Genomic DNA, 21,133 nt, shown 5'->3' on the forward strand with positions numbered 1-21,133 from the left:
GAGTCATTCCAGCAGGAATTCCCTCACTGGGATCATCCCAATAGGAATTGCCCCATCAGGGTCATCCCAACAGGAATTCCCTCACTGGGGTCATCCCACCAGGAATTCCCTCACCGGGATCATCCCAACAGGAATTGCCCCATCAGGGTCATCCCAGCAGGAATTCCCTCACCAGGATCATCTTTCTCACCTCCCTTTTTCCTGAGCCCCCCATTCCCGGTGTTTTCCCCCAGGAATGCCAAGCAGGACGTGGATGACGAGTACGGGGTGTCTGTCCCTCCCTGAGCCCCCCATATCCCACATTTTTCCCCCCAGGAATGCCAAGCAGGACGTGGATGACGAGTACGGGGTGTCTCATCCCCCATTCCCGGTCCCTGAGCCCTGTTTTCCCCCCAGGAATGCGAAGCAGGACGTGGATGACGAGTACGGGGTGTCTGTCCCTCCCTGAGCCCCCCATATCCCACATTTTTTCCCCCAGGAATGCCAAGCAGGACGTGGATGACGAGTACGGGGTGTCGCAGGCGCTGGCGCGGGGGCTCCAGTCCTACTACGCCGTGGCCCACGCCGTCACCGAGCGCGTGGACAAACAGTCGGCCCTCATGGTCAACGGCGTCCTCAAGCAGTACCAGGTGTGGGAACGCCGGGAATCGGGGGCTGGGAATGCTGGGAATGCTGGGAATGGTGGGATGGGAATGGGGGAGCAGTGGGAACGCCGGGCCGGGCAGGGAGAGGAGGGGAGGAGTGAGGTGGGATGGGGGATGAGGAGTTGGGATTGGGGGATGAGGAGTTGGGATGGGGGGGATGAGGAGTTGGGATGGAGGGCATGAGGAGTTGGGATGGGATAAAGGGAATGAGGAATTGGGATGGGATAAGGGGCTGAGGAATTGGGATGGGATAAGGGGGATGAGGAGTTGGGATGGGATAAGGGGGATGAGGAATTGGGATGGGATAAGGGGGATGAGGAATTGGGATAAGGGGGATGAGGAGTTGGGATGGGATAGTGGGGATAAGGAGCTTGGAGCTGAGGTGGGATGGTGGGGACGAGGAATTGGGATGGGATGAGAAATTGGGATGGGATAAGGGGGATGAGGAATTGGGATGGGATAAGGGGGATGAGGAGTTGGGATGGGATAAAGGGGATGAGGAATTGGGGTGGGATAAGGGGGATGAGGAGTTGGGGTGGGATAAGGTGGATGAGGAGTTGGGATGGGATAAGGGGGATGAGGAGTTGGGATGGGATAGCAGGGATCAGGAGCTTGGAGCTGAGGTGGGATGGTGGGGAGGAGGAATTGGGATGGGATAAGGGGGATGAGGAATTGGGGTGGGATAAGGGGGATGAGGAATTGGGATGGGGGGGATGAGGAGTTGGGATGGGATAAGAGGGATGAGGAATTGGGATGGGGGGCATGAGGAGTTGGGATGGGATAAGGGGGATGAGGAGTTGGGATAAGGGGGATGAGGAACTTGGAGCTGAGGTGGGATGGTGGGGATGAGGAATTGGGATGGTGGGGATGAGGAATTGGGATGGGGGGGATGAGGAATTGGGATGGGGGGGATGAGGAATTGGGATGGGGGGATGAGGAGTTGGGATAGGATAAGGGGGATCAGGAGCTTGGAGCTGAGGTGGGATGGTGGGGATGAGGAATTGGGATGGGATAAGGGGGATGAGGAATTGGGATGGGATAAAGGGAATGAGGAATTGGGGTGGGATAAGGGGGATGAGGAATTGGGATGGGATAAGAGGGATGAGGAATTGGGATAAGGGGGATGAGGAATTGGGATAAGGGGGATGGGGAATTGGGGTGGGATAAGGGGGATAAGAAATTGGGATGGGATAAGGGGGATGAGGAATTGGGATGGGATAAGGGGGATGAGGAGTTGGGATGGGATAAGGGGCATGAGGAATTGGGATGGGAGGAGGGGAATGAGGAATTGGGATGGGATAAGGAGGATCAGGAGCTTGGAGCTAAGATGGGATGGTGGGGAGGAGGAATTGGGATGGGATAAGGGGGATGAGGAGTTGGGATGGGATAAGGGGGATGAGGAATTGGGATAAAGGGGATGAGGAATTGGGATAAAGGGGATGAGGAATTGGGATAAGGGGGATGAGGAGTTGGGATGGGATAAGGGGGATGAGGAGTTGGGATGGGATAAGGGGGATCAGGAGCTTGGAGCTGAGGTGGGATGGTGGGGACAAGGAATTGGGATGGGATAAAGGGAATGAGGAATTGGGATGGGATAAAGGGGATGAGGAATTGGGATGGGATAAGGGGGATGAGGAATTGGGATGGGAGGAGGGGAATGAGGAATTGGGATGGGATAAGGGGCATGAGGAATTGGGATGGGATAAAGGGAATGAGGAATTGGGATGGGATAAAGGGGATGAGGAATTGGGATGGGATAAAAATAAGCAGCTTGGAGCTGGGATGGGATCATGGGGATAATGAGCCAGAACTGGTGTGGAATAACGGGAATAATGAGCTGGAGCGGGAGCGGGACCAGGAGCTGGAGCTGGAGCTGAAACCAAGCCCATCCCATTCCCTGATCCGACCCCGACCCTGGTGCCGATCCCGCAGATCAAGGGCCTGGAGTGGCTCGTGTCCCTCTACAACAACAACCTCAACGGGATCCTGGCGGACGAGATGGGCCTGGGCAAGACCATCCAGACCATCGCCCTCATCACGTACCTCATGGAGCACAAGCGGATCAACGGCCCCTTCCTCATCATCGTCCCGCTCTCGTGAGTGCGGGAACGGCCCCCTGGAAACCCCCCAAAAACCCCCCAAAAACCCCCAAACCCCACCCTGTTCCCGCATTCCCGCCCTTCCTCCCGCAGGACTTTGTCCAACTGGGCCTACGAGTTCGACAAGTGGGCTCCCTCCGTGGTCAAGGTCTCCTACAAGGTGAGTGAGTTCTCCCCTTGGGGTTTCCCGGGAAACCCCCGTCCTTTCTTTCCCTTTCTTCCTCCCCTCCCCTCCTCCCGTTATCCTGGGTTTATCCCGAGGCGACTGCGGCTCTTCCCAGCTCCGAACCCTCGACATCCCGACCCCAAAACACCCCCAAAACCCACCAAACCCCCCAAGCCCCCTCCCTTGGCCGTTCCCCGCTCTCCTGGGAACCCCCCAGCCCGTGGGGCAGCATTCCCAGCTGGAATTTCGCCCCGTTCCCAGGGCTCTTCCTGGCGCCAAACCCTCAACATCCCAACCCCAAAACCCCCCCAAAAACCCCCAAACCCCTTCCCTTGGCCATTCCCCGCTCTCCTGGGAGCCCCCCAGCCCGCGGGGCAGCATTCCCAGCTGGAATTCCACCCCGTTCCCAGGGCTCTCCAGCAGCACCAAACCCTCGACATCCCAACCCCAAAACCCCCCAAAACCCCCCAAACCTCCAAACTCCCCAACCCCCTCTCTTGGCCATTCCCCGCTCTCCTGGGAGCCCCCCAACCTGCGGGGCAGCATTCCCAGCTGGAATTCTGTCCCATTCCCAGGGTTCTTCCTGGCTCCAACCCCTCGACATCCCAACCCCAAAACCCCTCAAACCCCCTCCCTTGGTCGTTCCCTGCTCTCCCTGGAGCCCCCCAGCCCGCGGGGCAGCATTCCCAGCTGGAATTCCGCCCCGTTCCCAGGGCTCTTCCCGGCGCCAAACCCTCAATATCCCAACCCCAAAACCCCCCAAAACCCCTCCCTTGGTCATTCCCTGCTCTCCCTGGAGCCCCCCAGCCCGTGGGGCAGCATTCCCGGCTGGAATTCCGCCCCGTTCCCAGGGCTCTCCGGCGGCGCGCCGCGCCTTCGTGCCGCAGCTGCGGAGCGGGAAGTTCAACGTGCTGCTCACCACCTACGAGTACATCATCAAGGACAAGCACATCCTGGCCAAGGTCAGCCCTGGGGCCTCCCAGAGGGTCTGGGGGACGTTTGGGGATCTCCCAGCTCAGGGATCTCCCAGCTCAGGGATCTCCCAGCTCAGGGAGCTCCCAGAGGATCTGTGGGATGTTTGGGGATCCCCCAGCTCAGGGATCTCCTGGAGGATTTGTGGGATGATCCAGGTGTATCCAGATCTCCCAACTCAGGGATCTCAGGGACACCTCCCGGAGGATCTGTGGGACATTTCGGGATCCCCCAGCTCAGGGATCTCCTGGATGATTTGTGGGATGTTTTGGGATCCCCAAGCTCAGAGCTGTCCCAGAGGATCTGCGGGACATTTTGGGACTCCCCAACTCAGGGATCTCCCAGCTCAGGGGTCTCCCGGAGGATCTGTAGGACATTTCAGGATCCCCAAGCTCAGAGCTCTCCTGGAGGATCTGTGGGACATTTCAGGATCCCCCAAGCTCAGAGCTGTCCCAGAGGATCTGTGGGACATTTTGGGATTCCCCAGCTGAGGGATCTCCCAGAGGATTTGTGGGACATTTCGGGATCCCCCAGCTCAGGGGTCTCCCATAGGATCTGCAGGACATTTCGGGACCCCCCAGCTGTGGGATCCCCCCCTGGGGTCGGGGCTCTCCCCCTGGGGTCGGGACTCTCCCCCCGGGGTCGGGGCCTCCCTGGGGCCGAGGCTCTCCCCTGGGGGTCGGGCCTCCTGGGGTCGGGCCTCCCCTGGGGTCGGGGCTCTCCCTGGGGTCGGGGCTCTCCCCCTGGGGTCGGGGCTCTCCCCCTGGGGGTCGGGGCTCTCCCCCTGGGGGTCGGGGCTCTCCCCCTGGGGGTCGGGGCTCTCCCCCTGGGGTCGGCCTCCCTGGGGTCGGGGCTCTCCCTGGGGTCGGGGCTCTCTCCCTGGGGTCGGGGCTGTCCCCCTGGGGCCGGGGCTCTCCCCCTGGGGCCGGGGCTCTCCCCCTGCCACCCCCCCCAGCCCCAGCATTCCCGTCCCATCCCGCAGATCCGCTGGAAGTACATGATCGTGGACGAGGGGCACCGCATGAAGAACCACCACTGCAAGCTGACCCAGGTGCTCAACACGCACTACGTGGCCCCGCGGCGGCTGCTGCTGACGGGGACGCCGCTGCAGAACAAGCTGCCCGAGCTCTGGGCCCTGCTCAACTTCCTGCTGCCCACCATCTTCAAGAGCTGCAGCACCTTCGAGCAGTGGTTCAACGCGCCCTTCGCCATGACCGGGGAGAAGGTGCGGCCTGGGGGGGCCGGGGGGGCTGGAATTGGCACTGGAGGGGATGGAATTGAACCTGGAGGGGCTGGAGGAGCCGCTGGATGGGCTGGAATTGACCCTGGAGGGGCTGGAGGAGCTGCTGGAGGGGCTGGAATTGGCACTGGAGGGGCTGGAATTGACCCTGGAGGGGTTGGAGGAGCCGCTGGAGGGGCTGGAATTGGCCCTGGAGGGGCTGGAATTGAACCTGGAGGGGCTGGAATTGAACCTGGAGGGGCTGGAATTGGCCCTGGAGGGGCTGGAATTGGCCCTGGATGGGTTGGAAGTGGCCCTGGAGCTGTGGGATGTGGCTTGGTGTCACCATTAATGGCTTTGGAGGGGCTTGAAGTGGCCCTGGAGCTGTGGGATGTGGCCCTGGAGCAGTTGGAGGTGGCCCTGGAGCTGTGGGACGTGGTCTGGATGGATTGGAAGTGGCCCTGGAGCTGTGGGATGTGGCTCAGTGCCACCTTTAGGGGCTGTGTCCCCTCTCCTGGTGCCAATCCCTTTTCCTGGTGCCAATCCCTTTCCTGGTGCCAATCCCTTTTCCTGGTACCAATCCCCTTTCCTTGGGACAATCCCTTTTCCTGGTGCCGATCCCCTTTCCTGGTGCCAATCCCCTCTCCTGGTGCCGATCCCCTCTCCTGGTGCCGATCCCTTTTCCTGGTGCCGATCCCCTCCCGCTCCGGGGCCGCTGTTGGGGTCGATCCCGCTGGGAATCGGGGGCTGGGGGTGGTTCTGGGCCAGGAGGGCCCCGCTGGGGTCCCCTCTGGTGACGTTCCTGCCGCTGGGCAGGTGGATCTGAACGAGGAGGAGACGATCCTGATCATCCGCCGCCTGCACAAGGTGCTGCGCCCCTTCCTGCTGCGCCGCCTCAAGAAGGAGGTGGAGGCTCAGCTCCCGGAAAAGGTGACCTGGGGGGGTCCCTTCCAGTGTCCCCCACCCTGGGATAACGCCCTGGGGGTCCTTCCCAGTGTCCCCCACCCTGGGATCCACCCTGGGGGTCCTTCCTGCCCTTCCCCACCCTGGGGGTCCTTCCCGGTGTCCCCCACCCTGGGATACACCCTGGGGGTCCTTCCCGCTGTCCCCTCCCTGGGATCCACCCTGGGGGTCCTTCCCGCTGTCCCCCACCCTGGGATCCACCCTGGGGGTCCTTCCTGCCCTTCCCCACCCTGGGATACACCCTGGGGGTCCCTCCCAGTGTCCCCCTCCCTGGGATACGCCCTGGGGGTCCTTCCTGCCCTTCCCCACCCTGGGGGTCCATCCACGGAGTTTCCTCCCCTGGAATGGTTGCTGGGGGGGGTTGGGTGATCCCTCAGGGGCTGGGGGCTTGTCTCTGAGTGCAGGGGTCCGTGTTTTGGGGTCCTTTGGGGGTGGGGAAGGGGCTGGGGGTCCATCCTAGTGTTCCCCAGCCCTGGGATCCTCACATGGAGTCTGGGCCGGGTAGGCTGGTCCCCAGGAGCTGGGGGCTTGGAGGGGTCCCTGGGGTCTCTGGGACCCCCTGGCTGCTGGCAGGTGGAGCACGTGATCAAGTGCGACATGTCTGCAGCTGCAGCGCGCCCTGTACCGCCACATGCAGGCCCGGGGGCTCTGGGGGGATTTGGGGGTCCCAGGGGGTCTCTGGGGGTCCCAGGGGGCTCTGGGGGTCTCTGGGGGTCTCTGGTGTGACCCCCCGGCTCCTGGCAGGTGGAGTACGTGATCAAGTGCGACATGTCTGCGCTGCAGCGCGTCCTGTACCGCCACATGCAGGCCAAGGGCGTTCTGCTCACCGACGGCTCCGAGAAGGACAAGAAGGTTCTGGGATTGGGGATTGGGGATTGGGGACTGGGGGGGAATTCCGGGGTCCAGGGCGGCTCTGGGGCCGTTTTTGGAGGGCAAAACCCCCTTGCTTTGTAGGCAAAGGAAGGGGGGGGAGGGCTGAGCTTGGGGTTCCCCCATCCCGGTGGATCCCGGGGGATCCCTGAGGGCCCTCCCGGTGGATCCCGGGGGATCCCTGAGGGCCATCCCGGTGGATCCCGGGGGGGCTGAGCGGCCCCTCGGGGGCTGCACGAGGGGAGTGAAGTCCTGGAAGGGGGGAAGGGTCGGTTGGGTCCGGAGGGAGAGCGGGAGGTGGGAAATTCCCTCTTTTCCAGCTCTGCCACTCCCGCCCCGGGGGGACCTGAGAAGCTGGGGCCGGCTCTGGGGGGATTCCTGGGAGTGCTGGGAGGGAGATCCGCCCCCATCCCGGGTTTTTAAACCCCCCCTGGGCCCCTCCCTGCAGGGCAAAGGCGGCACCAAGACCCTGATGAACACGATCATGCAGCTGAGGAAGATCTGCAACCACCCCTACATGTTCCAGCACATCGAGGTGGGGCCTCCCCGGGACAGGGGTCGGCCAGAACTGGGATCAACCAACCTGGGATAGACCAGAGCAGGGATAAAATAACCTGGGATGGACCAAAACAGGGATAAAATAACCTGGGATAGACTAAAATGGGGATAAACCCACCTGGGATGGACCAGAACAGGGATAAATGAATGTGGGATAGACTAAAACAGGGATCAACCAACCTGGGATAGACCAGAACGGGGATAAATGAATGTGGGATAGACTAAAACAGGGATAAACCAACCTGGGATAGACTAAAACAGGGATAGATGAATGTGGGATAGACTAAAATGGGGATAAACCCACCTGGGATGGACCAAAACAGGGATCAACCAACCTGGGATAGACTAAAATGGGGATAAACCAACCTGGAATGGACCAGAACAGGGATAAAACAACCTGGGATAGACCAGAACAGGGATAAATGAATGTGGGATAGACTAAAATGGGGATAAACCAACCTGGGATGGACCAGAACAGGGATAAAACAACCTGGGATGGACCAGAACGGGGATAAAACAACCTGGGATAGACCAGAACAGGGATCAACCAATCTGGGATGGACCAGAACAGGGATAAATGAATGTGGGATAGACTAAAATGGGGATCAACCAACCTGGGATAGACCAGAGCAGGGATAAACCCAGAGGGGATGAGCCCAGCCTGGGATAAACCAGAAATGAGGATAAATCCAAACAGGGGATGGACCCCGAGTGGAGGGGGTGACCCCAGCGAGGGATAAACCCAACATGAGACAAACTGGGGCTAAAACCAACCCAGAGGGGCTGAACCCCCTGGGGATGGACCAAACCCTTTAGGGCCGTGTTTTAGGGCAGTTTTTAGGGCCAGGCCGGTTCCTGACCCCTCTCTCTTCCCAAACTCCAGGAATCCTTCTCGGAGCACTTGGGGTTCACGGGCGGGATCGTGCAGGGGTGAGTGGGGGATCCAGGGGGATAGGGGGGGTAAAAGGGTGAATTCCCCAACCCCAGGACCCCGTGGATTCCCCCTCAAACAATCCCCAAATCCCGTTTTCCCCCCGATTCACCCCGATTTTCCCCCACCCCAGGCTGGATTTGTACCGCGCCTCCGGCAAGTTCGAGCTCCTGGACCGGATCCTGCCCAAGCTCCGGGCCACCAACCACAAAGTGCTGCTCTTCTGCCAGATGACCTCGCTCATGACCATCATGGAGGATTATTTCGCCTACCGGGGCTTCAAATACCTCAGGCTGGACGGTGGGTGGGGTGGGGAGCCCTGGGGGGCTTTCCTCGGGGTTGGGGGGGATTCCTGGATTTGGGGTGGGGATTCCTGGATTTGGGAGGGGTTTCCCTGGATTTAAGGGGAATGTCCCTGGATTTGGGGTGGGGATTCCTGGATTTGGGACGGGGATTCCTGGATTTGGGGTGGGGATTCCTGGATTTGAGGTAGAGATTTGAGGTAGATATCGAGATATTGAGGTAGATACCAAGATATCAAGGTGGATACCAAGATATCAAAGTGGGCATCAAGGTTCAACCCCCTGGGACCCCAAAAATTCCCCCCTGAGCCCCCAGGCCAGGGTTTAAACCCCTGGGACCCCAAAGTTCCCCCCAGGGTTTAAACCCTGGGCCGAAGTTCTCCAGCCCCCAGGCTGGTTTGAGCCCAGGTCCCCCAAGCCCCAGGCCGGTGTTTGAGCCCCAGGCCGAGGTTTGAGCCCCAGTTCCCCTCAAGCTCCCCAGGCTGCGGTTTGAGCCCCAGGCCGGGGCCCCCAAGCCCCCCAGGCCGGGGTTTGAGCCCCAGAGGGTTCCCTGAGCTCCCCAGGCCGGGGTTTGAGCCCCAAAGTTCCCCCCCAAGCCCCCAGGCCGGGGTTTGAGCCCCCAGGCCGAGGTTTGAGCCCCCAGGCCGAGGCCCAGAGCCCCCAGGCCGAGGTTTGAGCCCCAGGCCGGGGGCTTGAGCCCCAGGCCGAGGTTTGAGCCTCCCCAGGCCGAGTGTTTGAGCCCCAGGCCCCCCAAAGCCCCCAGGCCGGGTTTGAGCCCTCCAGGCCGCTCTGAGCCCCCAGGCCGGGCTTGAGCCCCAGGCCGGGTTTGAGCCCCCAGGCCGAGGTTTGAGCCCCAGGCCGGGGTTTGAGCCTCCCAGGCCGGGCTTGAAGCCCCCAGGCCGGTGTTTGGAGCCCCCAGGTCGGGGCTTGAGCCCCCAGGCCCCCCAGCCCCCGTGACCCGCTGTCCCCCCCCTGCAGGCACCACCAAGGCGGAGGACCGGGGGATGCTGCTCAAGACGTTCAACGAGCCGGGCTCCGAGTATTTCATCTTCCTGCTCAGCACCCGGGCCGGGGGGCTGGGGCTCAACCTGCAGTCGGCCGACACCGTCATCATCTTCGACAGCGACTGGAACCCCCACCAGGTACCTGCCCGGGGGCCCTGCCCCCAAAACTGACCTGGAAACTACCCAGAAACCCAAAAACTGACCCAAAAACCTGCTCTCTGACCCAAAAACTGACCCAAAAATGACCTGGAAACCCAAAAACTGACCCAGAAAATGGCTCTCTGACCCAAAACTGACCCGGAAACCCAAAAACTGACCTGGAAATGACCTGGAAACCCAAAAACTGACCCAAAAACTGACCTGGAAACCCCAAAACTGACCCAGAAACCCACCCTCTGACCCCAAAAATGACCTGGAAACAAAACTGACCCAAAACCTGCTCTCTGACCCCAAAAATGACCTGGAAACCCCAAAACTGACCCAAAAACCTGCCCTCTGACCCCAAAACTGACCCACCAACCCAAAAACTGACCCCAAAAATGGCTCTCTGACCCCAAAAACTGACCTGGGAACCAACTGACTGGCATAAAAACCAACCAAAAACCAACCCTCTGACCCAAAAAATAACCCCCTGACATAAAAAAAACCAACCCAGAAATCGACCCCAAAACAACCAACCCATCCCAAAAAAACACCAACCGACCCCAAATCCAACCAATCAACCCCAAAAAACCACCAACTGACCCAAAACCCAACCAACCAACCCCAAAAACACCAACTGACCCAAAATCCAACCAATCAACCCCAAACCCACCAACCGACCCCAAATACAACCAACCCACCCCAAAAACCACCAACTGACCCAAAATCCAACCAATCAACCCCAAACCTACCAACTGACCCAAAATCCAACCAATCAACCCCAAAAAACCAACCAATCAACCCCAAAACCACCATCTGACCCCAAAACCACCAACTGACCCCAAAACCACCCAGCCATCCCAACCCAAGGGCCCCGATCCCGCTGGTCCCAAATTTGGGGCCGATGTTGGAATTCCGTCGTCCCCCTGGCCCCGCCCCCCAAATCCCGGGAATGGGGCCGGGATCTCCCGGAAGGAGCAGCTCTGGAATCCCCCCTGGGGGGGGGGCACGTCCTGTGTGACCCCCCCGGGGGCTTTTGGGGGTAAAAACGGCGTTTTTGGGACCCCCGAGCTCCCTGGGGGTGGGCCCCGCATCTCTCATGGGGCTTTTTTGGGGGCAAACCGAGGCTTTTTGGGACCCCTCCTCCGATATTTGCCCCTTCCCGTGGGGCCTGCAGGTCCTGGTGATCCCATTATGGGATCCTCATCGTCCCTGAGGGCTCATCCCACACCTCCCCTGTGGGATTTGGGGACAAACCCAGGGTTTTTAGGACCCTTAGGTTAACCCAGGCCCTGTATGAGTCTGGTGATCCCATTGCTGAATCCCTGTTATCCTTTGGGATCCTCCTGAGTCCCTCAGGGCTCATCCCACGCCTCCCCTGTGGGATTTGGGGACAAACCCAGGGTTTTTAGGACCCTTAGGTTAACACAGGGTCTGGTGATCCCATTCTGGGATCCTCCTCATCCCTGAGCTCCCTCAGGGCTCATCCCACGTCTCCCCTGTGGGTTTTTAGGGTAAACCCAGCATTTTGGGAACAAACCCACGTGTTTTGGGGCCCCCAGGCTGCCCCTCCTGCCCCAGGACCTGCACGGTCCCGTTATGGGATCCCCGTTATCCTTTGGGATTCCCTGAGGGGTTTGGGGACAAACCCATGGTTTTTGGGGACAAACCCGTGGTTTTTGAGTCCCCAGACCCGCAGGCTTTGGCGGACACACCTGCACGGTCCTGTTATGGGATCCCGTATCCTTTAGAATCCCGTGGTTTTTGGGTACAAACCCGTGTGTTTTGGGGACAAACCCGTGGTTTTTGAGTACAAACCCGTGGTTTTTGAGTACAAACCCGTGTGTTTCAGGTTCCCTCAGGACCTGCAGGCCCAGGACCGAGCTCCCTCAGGGTTTTGGGGACAGATGAGTGGTTTTTGAGTACAAACCCGTGTGTTTTGGGGACAAACCCGTGGTTTTTGAGTACAAACCCGTGTGTTTTGGGGACAAACCAGTGTGTTTTGAGTACAAACCCGTGGTTTTTGAGTACAAACCCCTGTGTTTTGAGTACAAACCCGTGTGTTTTGGGTTCCCCCAGGACCTGCAGGCCCAGGACTGAGCTCCCCCATGGTTTTTGGGTACAAACCCCTGTGTTTCGGGTCCCCCCAGGACCTGCAGGCCCAGGACCGCGCTCCCTCAGGGTTTTGGGGACAAACCCGTGGTTTTTTGGGACAAACCCGTGTGTTTTGGGGACAAACCCGTGTGTTTTGGGGACAAACGAGTGTTTTGAGTACAAACCCGTGGTTTTTGAGTACAAACCCGTGGTTTTTGAGTACAAACCCCTGTGTTTTGAGTACAAACCCCTGTGTTTCGGGTCCCCCAGGACCTGCAGGCCCAGGACTGAGCTCCCCCGTGTTTTGAGTACAAACCCCTGTGTTTCGGGTTCCCCCAGGACCTGCAGGCCCAGGACTGAGCTCCCCCGTGGTTTTTGAGTACAAACCCGTGGTTTTTGAGTACAAACCCGTGGTTTTTGAGTACAAACCCGTGTGTTTTGAGTACAAACCCGTGTGTTTTGGGTTCCCCAGGACCTGCAGGCCCAGGACTGAGCTCCCCCGTGGTTTTTGAGTACAAACCCATACATTTTGAGTACAAACCCGTGTGTTTTGGGTTCCCCCAGGACCTGCAGGCCCAGGACCGCGCTCCCTCAGGGTTTTGGGGACAAACCCGTGGTTTTTGAGTACAAACCCCTGTGTTTTGAGTACAAACCCCTGTGTTTCACGTCCCCCAGGACCTGCAGGCCCAGGACCACGCGCACCTGCACGGTCCCGTTACGGGATCCCCGTTATCCTTTGGGATCCCTGAGGGGTTTTGAGTACAAACCCGTGGTTTTTGGGGACAAACCCATACATTTTGAGTACAAACCCGTGTGTTTTGGGTTCCCCCAGGACCTGCAGGCCCAGGACTGAGCTCCCCCGGTGGTTTTTGAGTACAAACCCCTGTGTTTTGAGTACAAACCCGTGTGTTTTGAGTACAAACCCCTGTGTTTCGGGTTCCCCCAGGACCTGCAGGCCCAGGACTGAGCTCCCCCGTGGTTTTTGGGGACAAACCCGTGGTTTTTGGGGACAAACCCGTGGTTTTTGAGTACAAACCCGTGGTTTTTGAGTACAAACCCCTGTGTTTCGGGTCCCCCCAGGACCTGCAGGCCCAGGACTGAGCTCCCCGGTGGTTTTTGGGGACAAACCCGTGGTTTTTGGGGACAAACCCGTGGTTTTTGAGTACAAACCCGTGGTTTTTGAGTACAAACCCCTGTGTTTCGGGTCCCCCAGGACCTGCAGGCCCAGGACCGCGCGCACCGCATCGGGCAGCAGAACGAGGTGCGGGTGCTGCGCCTCTGCACCGTCAACAGCGTGGAGGAGAAGATCCTGGCGGCCGCCAAGTACAAGCTCAACGTGGACCAGAAGGTGATCCAGGCGGGCATGTTCGACCAGAAGTCCTCGAGCCACGAGCGCCGCGCCTTCCTGCAGGCCATCCTGGAGCACGAGGAGCAGGACGAGGTCAGGGAGGGCTCTGGGGGATTTGGGAGGGGGATGGGGGGGGCAGGCGAAGGTTCCCGAGGGAACTGCGGGGTCAGGAGCCACCACCACGACAAAAAAAAAAAATTAAAATAAAAAAAAGGAAAAACCCCAAGCCCCAAAGCAGACCCAGACCCAAACCCAGCCCCAGAGGCAGCAGGAGGAGGAGGAGCATGTGCGGAGGAGGAGGAGGAGGAGGAGGAGGAGGAGGAGGAGGAGGAGGAGGAGGAGGAGGAGTGTGTCGGGAGGAGGAGCAGCGTCGGGACAAGGCGGGGGATTGACGGCCCTGGAGACTGAATCCCTGTGTTTATCCACAGAGCAGACAGAGCGCGGGCAGCGGCGGCTTCCCCCACGCTGCCCCCTCCCTGTGCCTGGGCGCTGACCCCGAGGAAGCACCGCTGAAGGTGAGCGGGGCCCTTCAGTCTCCACCGCACACTCAATGCTCCCGCCGGGGCCGCGCAGGCACAGGGGATGGACAGACAGAGGGACAGGGACAGACAGAGGGACAGGGACAGACAGACAGGGACAGGGACAGGGACAGATGGACAGACAGACAGACAGATGGACACAGGAGGAGGCACCGCTGAAGGTGAGCGGGGCCCTTCAGTCTCCACCGCACACTCAATGCTCCCGCCGGGGCGGCGCAGGCACAGGGGACAGACAGGGACAGACAGACAGGGGGACAGACAGAGGGACAGGGACAGACAGACAGATGGACACAGGAGGAGGCACCGCTGAAGGTGAGCGGGGCCCTTCAGTCTCCACCGCACACTCAATGCTCCCGCCGGGGCCGCGCAGGCACAGGGGATGGACAGACAGAGGGACAGGGACAGACAGAGGGACAGGGACAGACAGACAGGGACAGGGACAGGGACAGATGGACAGACAGATGGACACAGGAGGAAGCACCGCTGAAGGTGAGCGGGGCCCTTCAGTCTCCACCGCACACTCAATGCTCCCGCCGGGGCGGCACAGGCACAGGGGACAGACAGGGACAGGGACAGACAGGGGGACAGACAGGGGGACAGGGACAGACAGACAGACAGGGACAGGCACAGGGGACAGGGGCAGGGACAGACAGACAGAGGGACACAGGAGGAGGCACCGCTGAAGGTGAGCGGGGCCCTTCAGTCTCCACCGCACACTCAATGCTCCCGCCGGGGCTGCCGGACAGGCACAGGGGACAGACAGACAGACAGACAGGGGACAGACAGACAGATGGACAGACAGACAGGGACAGACAGACAGATGGACACCAGGGACAGGGACAGACAGACAGACAGGGACAGGGACAGGCCCTTCAGTCTCCACCGCACACTCAATGCTCCCGCCGGGGCCGCACAGGCACAGGGGACAGACAGAGGGACAGGGACAGGGACAGACAGACAGGGACAGGCACAGGGGGACAGACAGACAGACAGGGACAGGAGGGACAGATGGACACAGGAATGACCCCAAAGGGACAGACAGGCAGGGACGGGGCCCAGGGGGACAGACGGACACAGGCAGGGCCTGGAGGGACAGACGGACAGGAACGGCCCCAGAGGGACAGACGGACACAGGCAGGGCCTAGAGGGACAGATGGACAGGGACAGGGTCCAAACAGGGAGAGAGAGAAAGAGATGGGCAGGAATGGGGAGAAACGGCCCCAGAAATGACCAGAGGGGGAGAAAGAGGGAGAGGAACGGCCCCAAAGAGAGAGGAACGGCCCCAAAGAGAGAGAAATGGCCCCAAAGAGAGAGAAAAACGGCCCCAAAGAGAGAGAGGAACGGCCCCAAAGAGAGAGAAACGGCCCCAAAGAGAGAGAGGAGTGGCCAGGAATGAGGAGAGAGCGGCCCCAGAGCGGCCAAAGGGGGAGAAAAGTGAGGAAAAAGGAGGAAAAACGGCCCCAGAAACAGCCAAAGAGGAGGAAAAATGGCCAAAAAAAGGAGAGGATGGCCCAAAGTGAGGAAAAACAGCCAGAAATGAAAAAGAATTTGCCCCAGAAATAGGAAAAGGAGGATAAAAGTGGCACAGGAACAGCCCAAAAATGAGTTAAAAACGGCCCTGAAATGGCCAGAATGGGCTAAAACCAGCCAGAAAGTGCAAAAAAATGAGAACAAACCCGCCTGGAAATAAGCAAAAGGGGATAAAAGAGCAGAGAAACGGGCAAAAATCGGGTAAAAATGGCCTGAGAGCGGACAAAAATGAGTCAAACCCGCCTGCAAGTGCCAAAAGTGAGGTGAAACCAGCCTGGAAACAGCAAATAATGAGCCGAAAGCAGCCAAAAATTAGGTTAAAACGGCCTGAAACAGCCAAAGTGAACTGAGACGGCCCCAAAACAGCCCAAAATGAGTAAAAATGGGCCAAAAACTGCCAAAAATGAGGAAAAAAAAACCCAAACCAGCCTGAAGGCACAAAAAAAATGGGAAAACCGGAGTGAAAACAGGGCAAAAGGGAGATGAAACCACCCCAAGATGAGGGGAAACAGCCCTGAAGGGCCCAAAAAACCGCTAAAAATGCCCCAGAACGAGCTGAAAACGTCAGAAAATGAGCAAAAAGCAGCGCTGAAGCACCAAAAAAAATGAGCAAAACACACTAAAAACCCCCAAAACACCCTGAACCCACCCCAAAAAGGAGGAGAAACACCCCCAAACCGGCCCAGACGGGACAAAACGCACCAAAATCACCCGAAAAGGAGCAAAAAAACCACAGTAAACCAGCCCAAAATGGGGAAAACACCCAAAAATGAGTGAGAACAGCCCAGACTGGGCAAAACACTCCAAAACCACCCAAAAATGAGAGAAAACAGCCCAAACTGGGCAAAATGCTCCAAAACCACCCAAAAATGAGTGAGAACAGCCCAAATTGGGGAAACCACCCAAAAATGAGAGAAAACAGCCCAGACTGGGCAAAATGTTCCGAAACCACCCAAAACCGAGGGAGATCACACAAAAACACCCCAAAATGGGGAAAATGCACAAAAACAAGTGAAAAGTCCCCAAAACGGGGAAAACACCCTGAAAACACCCGAAAATGAGAGAAAACACAATGAAACACCCCAAAATGGGCAAATCCCTGTGAAACTGCCTAAAAATGGGGGAAAACGCCCCAAAATGGGGAAAGTGCCCTGAAAGCAACCAAAAATAGGGGAAAATGCCCCAAAATGGGGAAAGTGCCCTGAGAGCACCCAAAACTGGGGAAAATGCCCCAAAATGGGGAAATCTCCCTGAAAGCACCCAAAAATGGGAAAATTGCCCCAAAATGGGGAAAGCTCCCTGAAAGCACCCAAAAATGGGAAAATTGCCCCAAAATGGGGAAAGCTCCCTGAAAGCACCCAAAAATGGGGGAAAACTCCCCAAAATGGGAAAAACACCCTGAGAGCACCCAAAAACGGGGGAAAACACCCCAAAATGGGGAAAGCACCCAAAACAGGGGGAAAACTCCCCAAAATAAAGGAAAGCGCCCTGAAAGCACCAAAAATGGGGGAAAACTCCCCAAAAGGCCCTGGCAGGGCCCCCCCCCCGAGGAGGCGAAGGAGCCCCCAGGGCAGCGGCCCCAAAACGCCCGGAATTCGCCCCATTCCGGGGTGGGGAATTCCCGGGGGAGCCGCGGGCGGAGCCTCAAACCCTGAAATCCCCAAATCCCGGGATTTGGCTCTTCCAGGAGGAGGACGAGGTGCCCGACGACGAAACCGTGAACCAAATGATCGCCCGGCACGAGGAGGAGTTCGACCTGTTCATGGTGAGGGGGAGGGAGGGGAGGAAAAGGAGGGGGAAGAGCAGGAGGAGGAAGAAAAAGAGGAGGAGGAAGAGGGGGAGGAGGAAAAGAGGGAGGAAGGAAGAGAGGAGGAAAAGGAGGAAGAGAGGAGGAAGAGGAGGAAGAAAAGGAGGAGGGGGATAAAGAGCAGGAGGAGGAGGAGGAGGAAGAGCAGCAGGAGGAAGAGGAGGAAGAAAAAGGATGAGGATAAAGAGCAGGAGGAGGAAGAGAGGGGGAGGAGTGAAAGAGGGAGGAAGGAAGAGAGGAGGAAAAGGAGGAAGAGAGCAGGAGGAGGAAGGGCAGGAGGAGGAAAAGGAAGAGGAGGAAGAAAAGGAGGATAAAGAGCAGGAGGAGGAAGAGCAGCAGGAGGAAAAGGAGGAGGAGGAAGGGCAGGAGGAAGAGGAGGAGGATAAAGAGCAGGAGGAGGAGAAGGAGGAAAAGAAAGAGGAAGAAGAAGGAGGATAAACAGCAGGAGGAAGAGCAGGAGGAGGAAGAGGGGAAGAAAAAGAGGAGGACAAAGAGCAGGAGGAGGAAGAGGGGGGGAGGAGGAAAAGGAGGAAGGAAGAGAGGAGGAAAAGAGCAGCAGGAGGAGGAAGAAGAAGGAGAATAAAGAGCAGGAGGAGGAAGAGGAGGGGGAGGAAGAGCGGAGGAGGAGGAGGAGAGGAAGAGGAAGAATTCCTGGGGAGGAGGGAAGGGATGGGGGTTCTGGGGGGAAGAAGAGGGTGAGGAAGAGCAGGAGGGGGGTTCGAGGGGTCTGTGAGGAGGAGGAGGAGGAGGAGGGAGAGGGAGGGCCCGGGGGGTCTCTCCCTGTTCTCACAGGGAATGTCTGTGCCTGGAATGCCCGGGATGGGAGCTGGGGGGAGGGGGAGCACCTGGAGGAGACCCCGGGGGGCTCCCGGAACCCCCAATTCCCGAATTCCCCCCCCATTCCCAGGCCTTGGCCGGGTCTGGAGCTCCCGGAATTCCCCCCGTTCCCCAAACTCCTGCAGCTCCCAGCGGGGTTCCTTTGGCTCCCAAATCCACCCCATCCCTGATCCCATCCCTGATCCCATCCCTGATCCCATTCCTGAATCCCATCCCTGACCCCATCCCTGATCCCATCCCTGATCCCATCCCTGAATCCATCCCTGATCCCATCCCTGATCCCATCCCTGATCCCAATGCCCTGGGATCCCATCCCTGATCCCATTCCTGATCCCATTCCTGAATCCATCCCTGATCCCATTCCTGATCCCATCCCTGAATCCATCCCTGATCCCATCCCTGATCCCATCCCTGATCCCATCCCAGATCCCATTCCTGAATCCCATCCCTGAATCCATCCCTGATCCCATCCCTGAATCCATCCCTGATCCCATCCCTGATCCCATCCCTGAATCCATCCCTGATCCCATCCCTGATCCCATCCCTGATCCCAATGCCCTGGGATCCCATCCCTGATCCCATTCCTGATCCCATTCCTGAATCCATCCCTGATCCCATTCCTGATCCCATCCCTGAATCCATCCCTGATCCCATCCCTGATCCCATCCCTGATCCCATCCCAGATCCCATTCCTGAATCCCATCCCTGAATCCATCCCTGATCCCATCCCTGATCCCATCCCAGATCCCATTCCTGAATCCCATCCCTGAATCCATCCCTGATCCCATCCCTGATCCCATCCCTGAATCCATCCCTGATCCCATCCCTGATCCCATCCCTGATCCCATCCCTGATCCCATCCCAGATCCCATTCCTGAATCCCATCCCTGAATCCATCCCTGATCCCATCCCTGAATCCATCCCTGATCCCATCCCTGAATCCATCCCTGATCCCATCCCTGATCCCATCCCTGACCCCCTCCCTGACCCCATCCCTGATCCCATTCCCGGCAGATGGACCTGGACCGGCGGCGGGAAGAGGCCCCAAACCCCAATTCCCTGGGATCCCATTCCCGATTTTTCCCCCATTCCCAGCACATGGACCAGGACCGGCGGCGGGAAGAGGCCCCCAATCCCAGTGCCCTGGGATCCCTGGGATCCCATTCCCAATCCCACTCTCCCATTCCCAGCGCATGGATCTGGACCGGCGGCGGGAAGAGGCCCGCAATCCCAATGCCCTGGGATCTCTGGGATCTCTGGGATCCCATCCCTGATCCCATTCCTGATCCCATTGTTTTTCCCCCATTCCAGCGGATGGATCTGGACCGGCGGCGGGAAGAGGCCCCAATTCCTGGGATCTCTGTGATCCCATCCCTGATCCCATTCCCAATTTTTCCCCCATTCCCAGCGCATGGACCTGGACCGGCGGCGGGAAGAGGCCCGCAATCCCAATGCTCTGGGATCCCATTGCTGATCCCATTCCTGACCCTATTCCCTCATTCCCAGCGCATGGACCTGGACCGGCGGCGGGAAGAGGCCCGCAATCCCAATGCTCTGGGATCCCATTGCTGATCCCATTCCCGGTTTTCCCCCCATCCCAGCGGATGGATCTGGACCGGCGGCGGGAAGAGGCCCCAAACCCCAATTCCTGGGATCCCTGGGATCCAATTCCCAATCCCACTCTCTCATTCCAGCGCATGGATCTGGACCGGCGGCGGGAAGAGGCCCGCAATCCCAATGCCCTGGGATCTCTGGGATCTCTGTGATCCCATTCCTGATCCCATTCCCAATTTTTCCCCTCATTCCCAGCGGATGGACCTGGACCGGCGGCGGGAAGAGGCCCCAATTCCCTGGGATCTCTGGGATCTCTGGGATCCCATTGCTGATCCCATTCCCAATCCCACTCTCTCATTCCAGCGGATGGACCTGGACCGGCGGCGGGAAGAGGCCCGCAATCCCAATGCCCTGGGATCTCTGGGATCTCTGTGATCCCATTCCTGATCCCATTCCCGATTTTTCCCCCCATTCCCAGCGGATGGACCTGGACCGGCGGCGGGAAGAGGCCCGCAATCCCAAGCGGAAGCCGCGGCTGATGGAGGAGGACGAGCTGCCCTCGTGGATCCTCAAGGACGACGCCGAGGTGGAGCGGCTCACCTGCGAGGAGGAGGAGGAGAAGATGTTCGGCCGCGGCTCCCGGCACCGCAAGGAGGTCGATTACAGCGACTCCCTCACCGAGAAACAGTGGCTGAAGGTACCCCTGGTCCCCCAAAATACCCCAAAATCCCCCCAAAATCCCCCCAAATCCCCATTACAGCGACTCCCTCACCGAGAAACAGTGGCTGAAGGTACCCCTGATCCCAAAATCCCCCAAAATCCACCCAAAATCCCCATTACAGCGACTCCCTCACCGAGAAACAGTGGCTGAAGGTACCCCTGACCCCAAAATCACCCAAAATCCACCCAAAATCCCTCAAAATCCCCCCAAATCCCCCCCAAATCCCCATTACAGCGACTCCCTCACCGAGAAACAGTGGCTGAAGGTACCCCTGGTCCCAAAATCACCCAAAATCCCCCCAAAATCCCCATTACAGCGACTCCCTCACCGAGAAACAGTGGCTGAAGGTACCCCTGACCCCCAAAATCTCCCAAATCCCCCTGTACCCCCCAGGCCATCGAGGAGGGGACGCTGGAGGAGATCGAGGAGGAGGTGAGGCAGAAGAAATCCTCTCGGAAGCGGAAGCGGGAGCCGGAGGGACCCCCCGGGCCGCCCCCCGGGGCGCGGGGCCGGGACAAGGACGAGGAGAGCCGGAAGCAGAAGAAGAGGGGGAGACCCCCGGCAGAGAAGCTGTCCCCGAACCCGCCCCCCCTGACCCGCAAGATGAGGAAGATCGTGGACGCCGTCATCAAGTACAAGGACAGGTGAGGATCCTGGATATTCCCAGAGATCCTGGGGGATCCCAGAGATCCCAGGGGTTCAGAAATCATCAAGTACAAGGACAGGTGAGGATCCTGGATATTCCCAGAGATCCTGGGGGATCCCAGAGATCCCAGGGGTTCAGAAATCATCAAGTACAAGGACAGGTGAGGATCCCGGGGTTCCCAGAGATCG

The 21,133-nt window shown here is 59.0% G+C and overlaps 1 protein-coding gene across 1 annotated transcript in view; it reads left to right on the forward strand.

Moving 5' to 3' along the window:
* LOC126648046 (transcription activator BRG1-like) overlaps nt 1-20,962 on the forward strand; it is a 39,710-nt gene extending 18,748 nt beyond the window's left edge. The window contains 15 exon segments of the mRNA XM_050330710.1: nt 479-629; nt 2,577-2,740; nt 2,837-2,903; nt 3,761-3,871; nt 4,864-5,106; nt 5,917-6,030; nt 6,808-6,915; nt 7,382-7,468; nt 8,375-8,421; nt 8,556-8,722; nt 9,703-9,866; nt 13,177-13,404; nt 17,068-17,145; nt 20,057-20,275; nt 20,693-20,962. Of these exon segments, the coding sequence (XP_050186667.1) occupies nt 479-629; nt 2,577-2,740; nt 2,837-2,903; nt 3,761-3,871; nt 4,864-5,106; nt 5,917-6,030; nt 6,808-6,915; nt 7,382-7,468; nt 8,375-8,421; nt 8,556-8,722; nt 9,703-9,866; nt 13,177-13,404; nt 17,068-17,145; nt 20,057-20,275; nt 20,693-20,947 (2,203 nt within the window). The 3' untranslated portion in view covers nt 20,948-20,962.
* The last annotated feature ends 171 nt before the right edge of the window (nt 20,963-21,133 follow it).

The sequence above is a fragment of the Myiozetetes cayanensis genome, unplaced genomic scaffold, assembly GCF_022539395.1.
Source record: "Myiozetetes cayanensis isolate MyiCay16 unplaced genomic scaffold, myiCay2020 scf436, whole genome shotgun sequence".
NCBI lineage: Eukaryota > Metazoa > Chordata > Aves > Passeriformes > Tyrannidae > Myiozetetes > Myiozetetes cayanensis.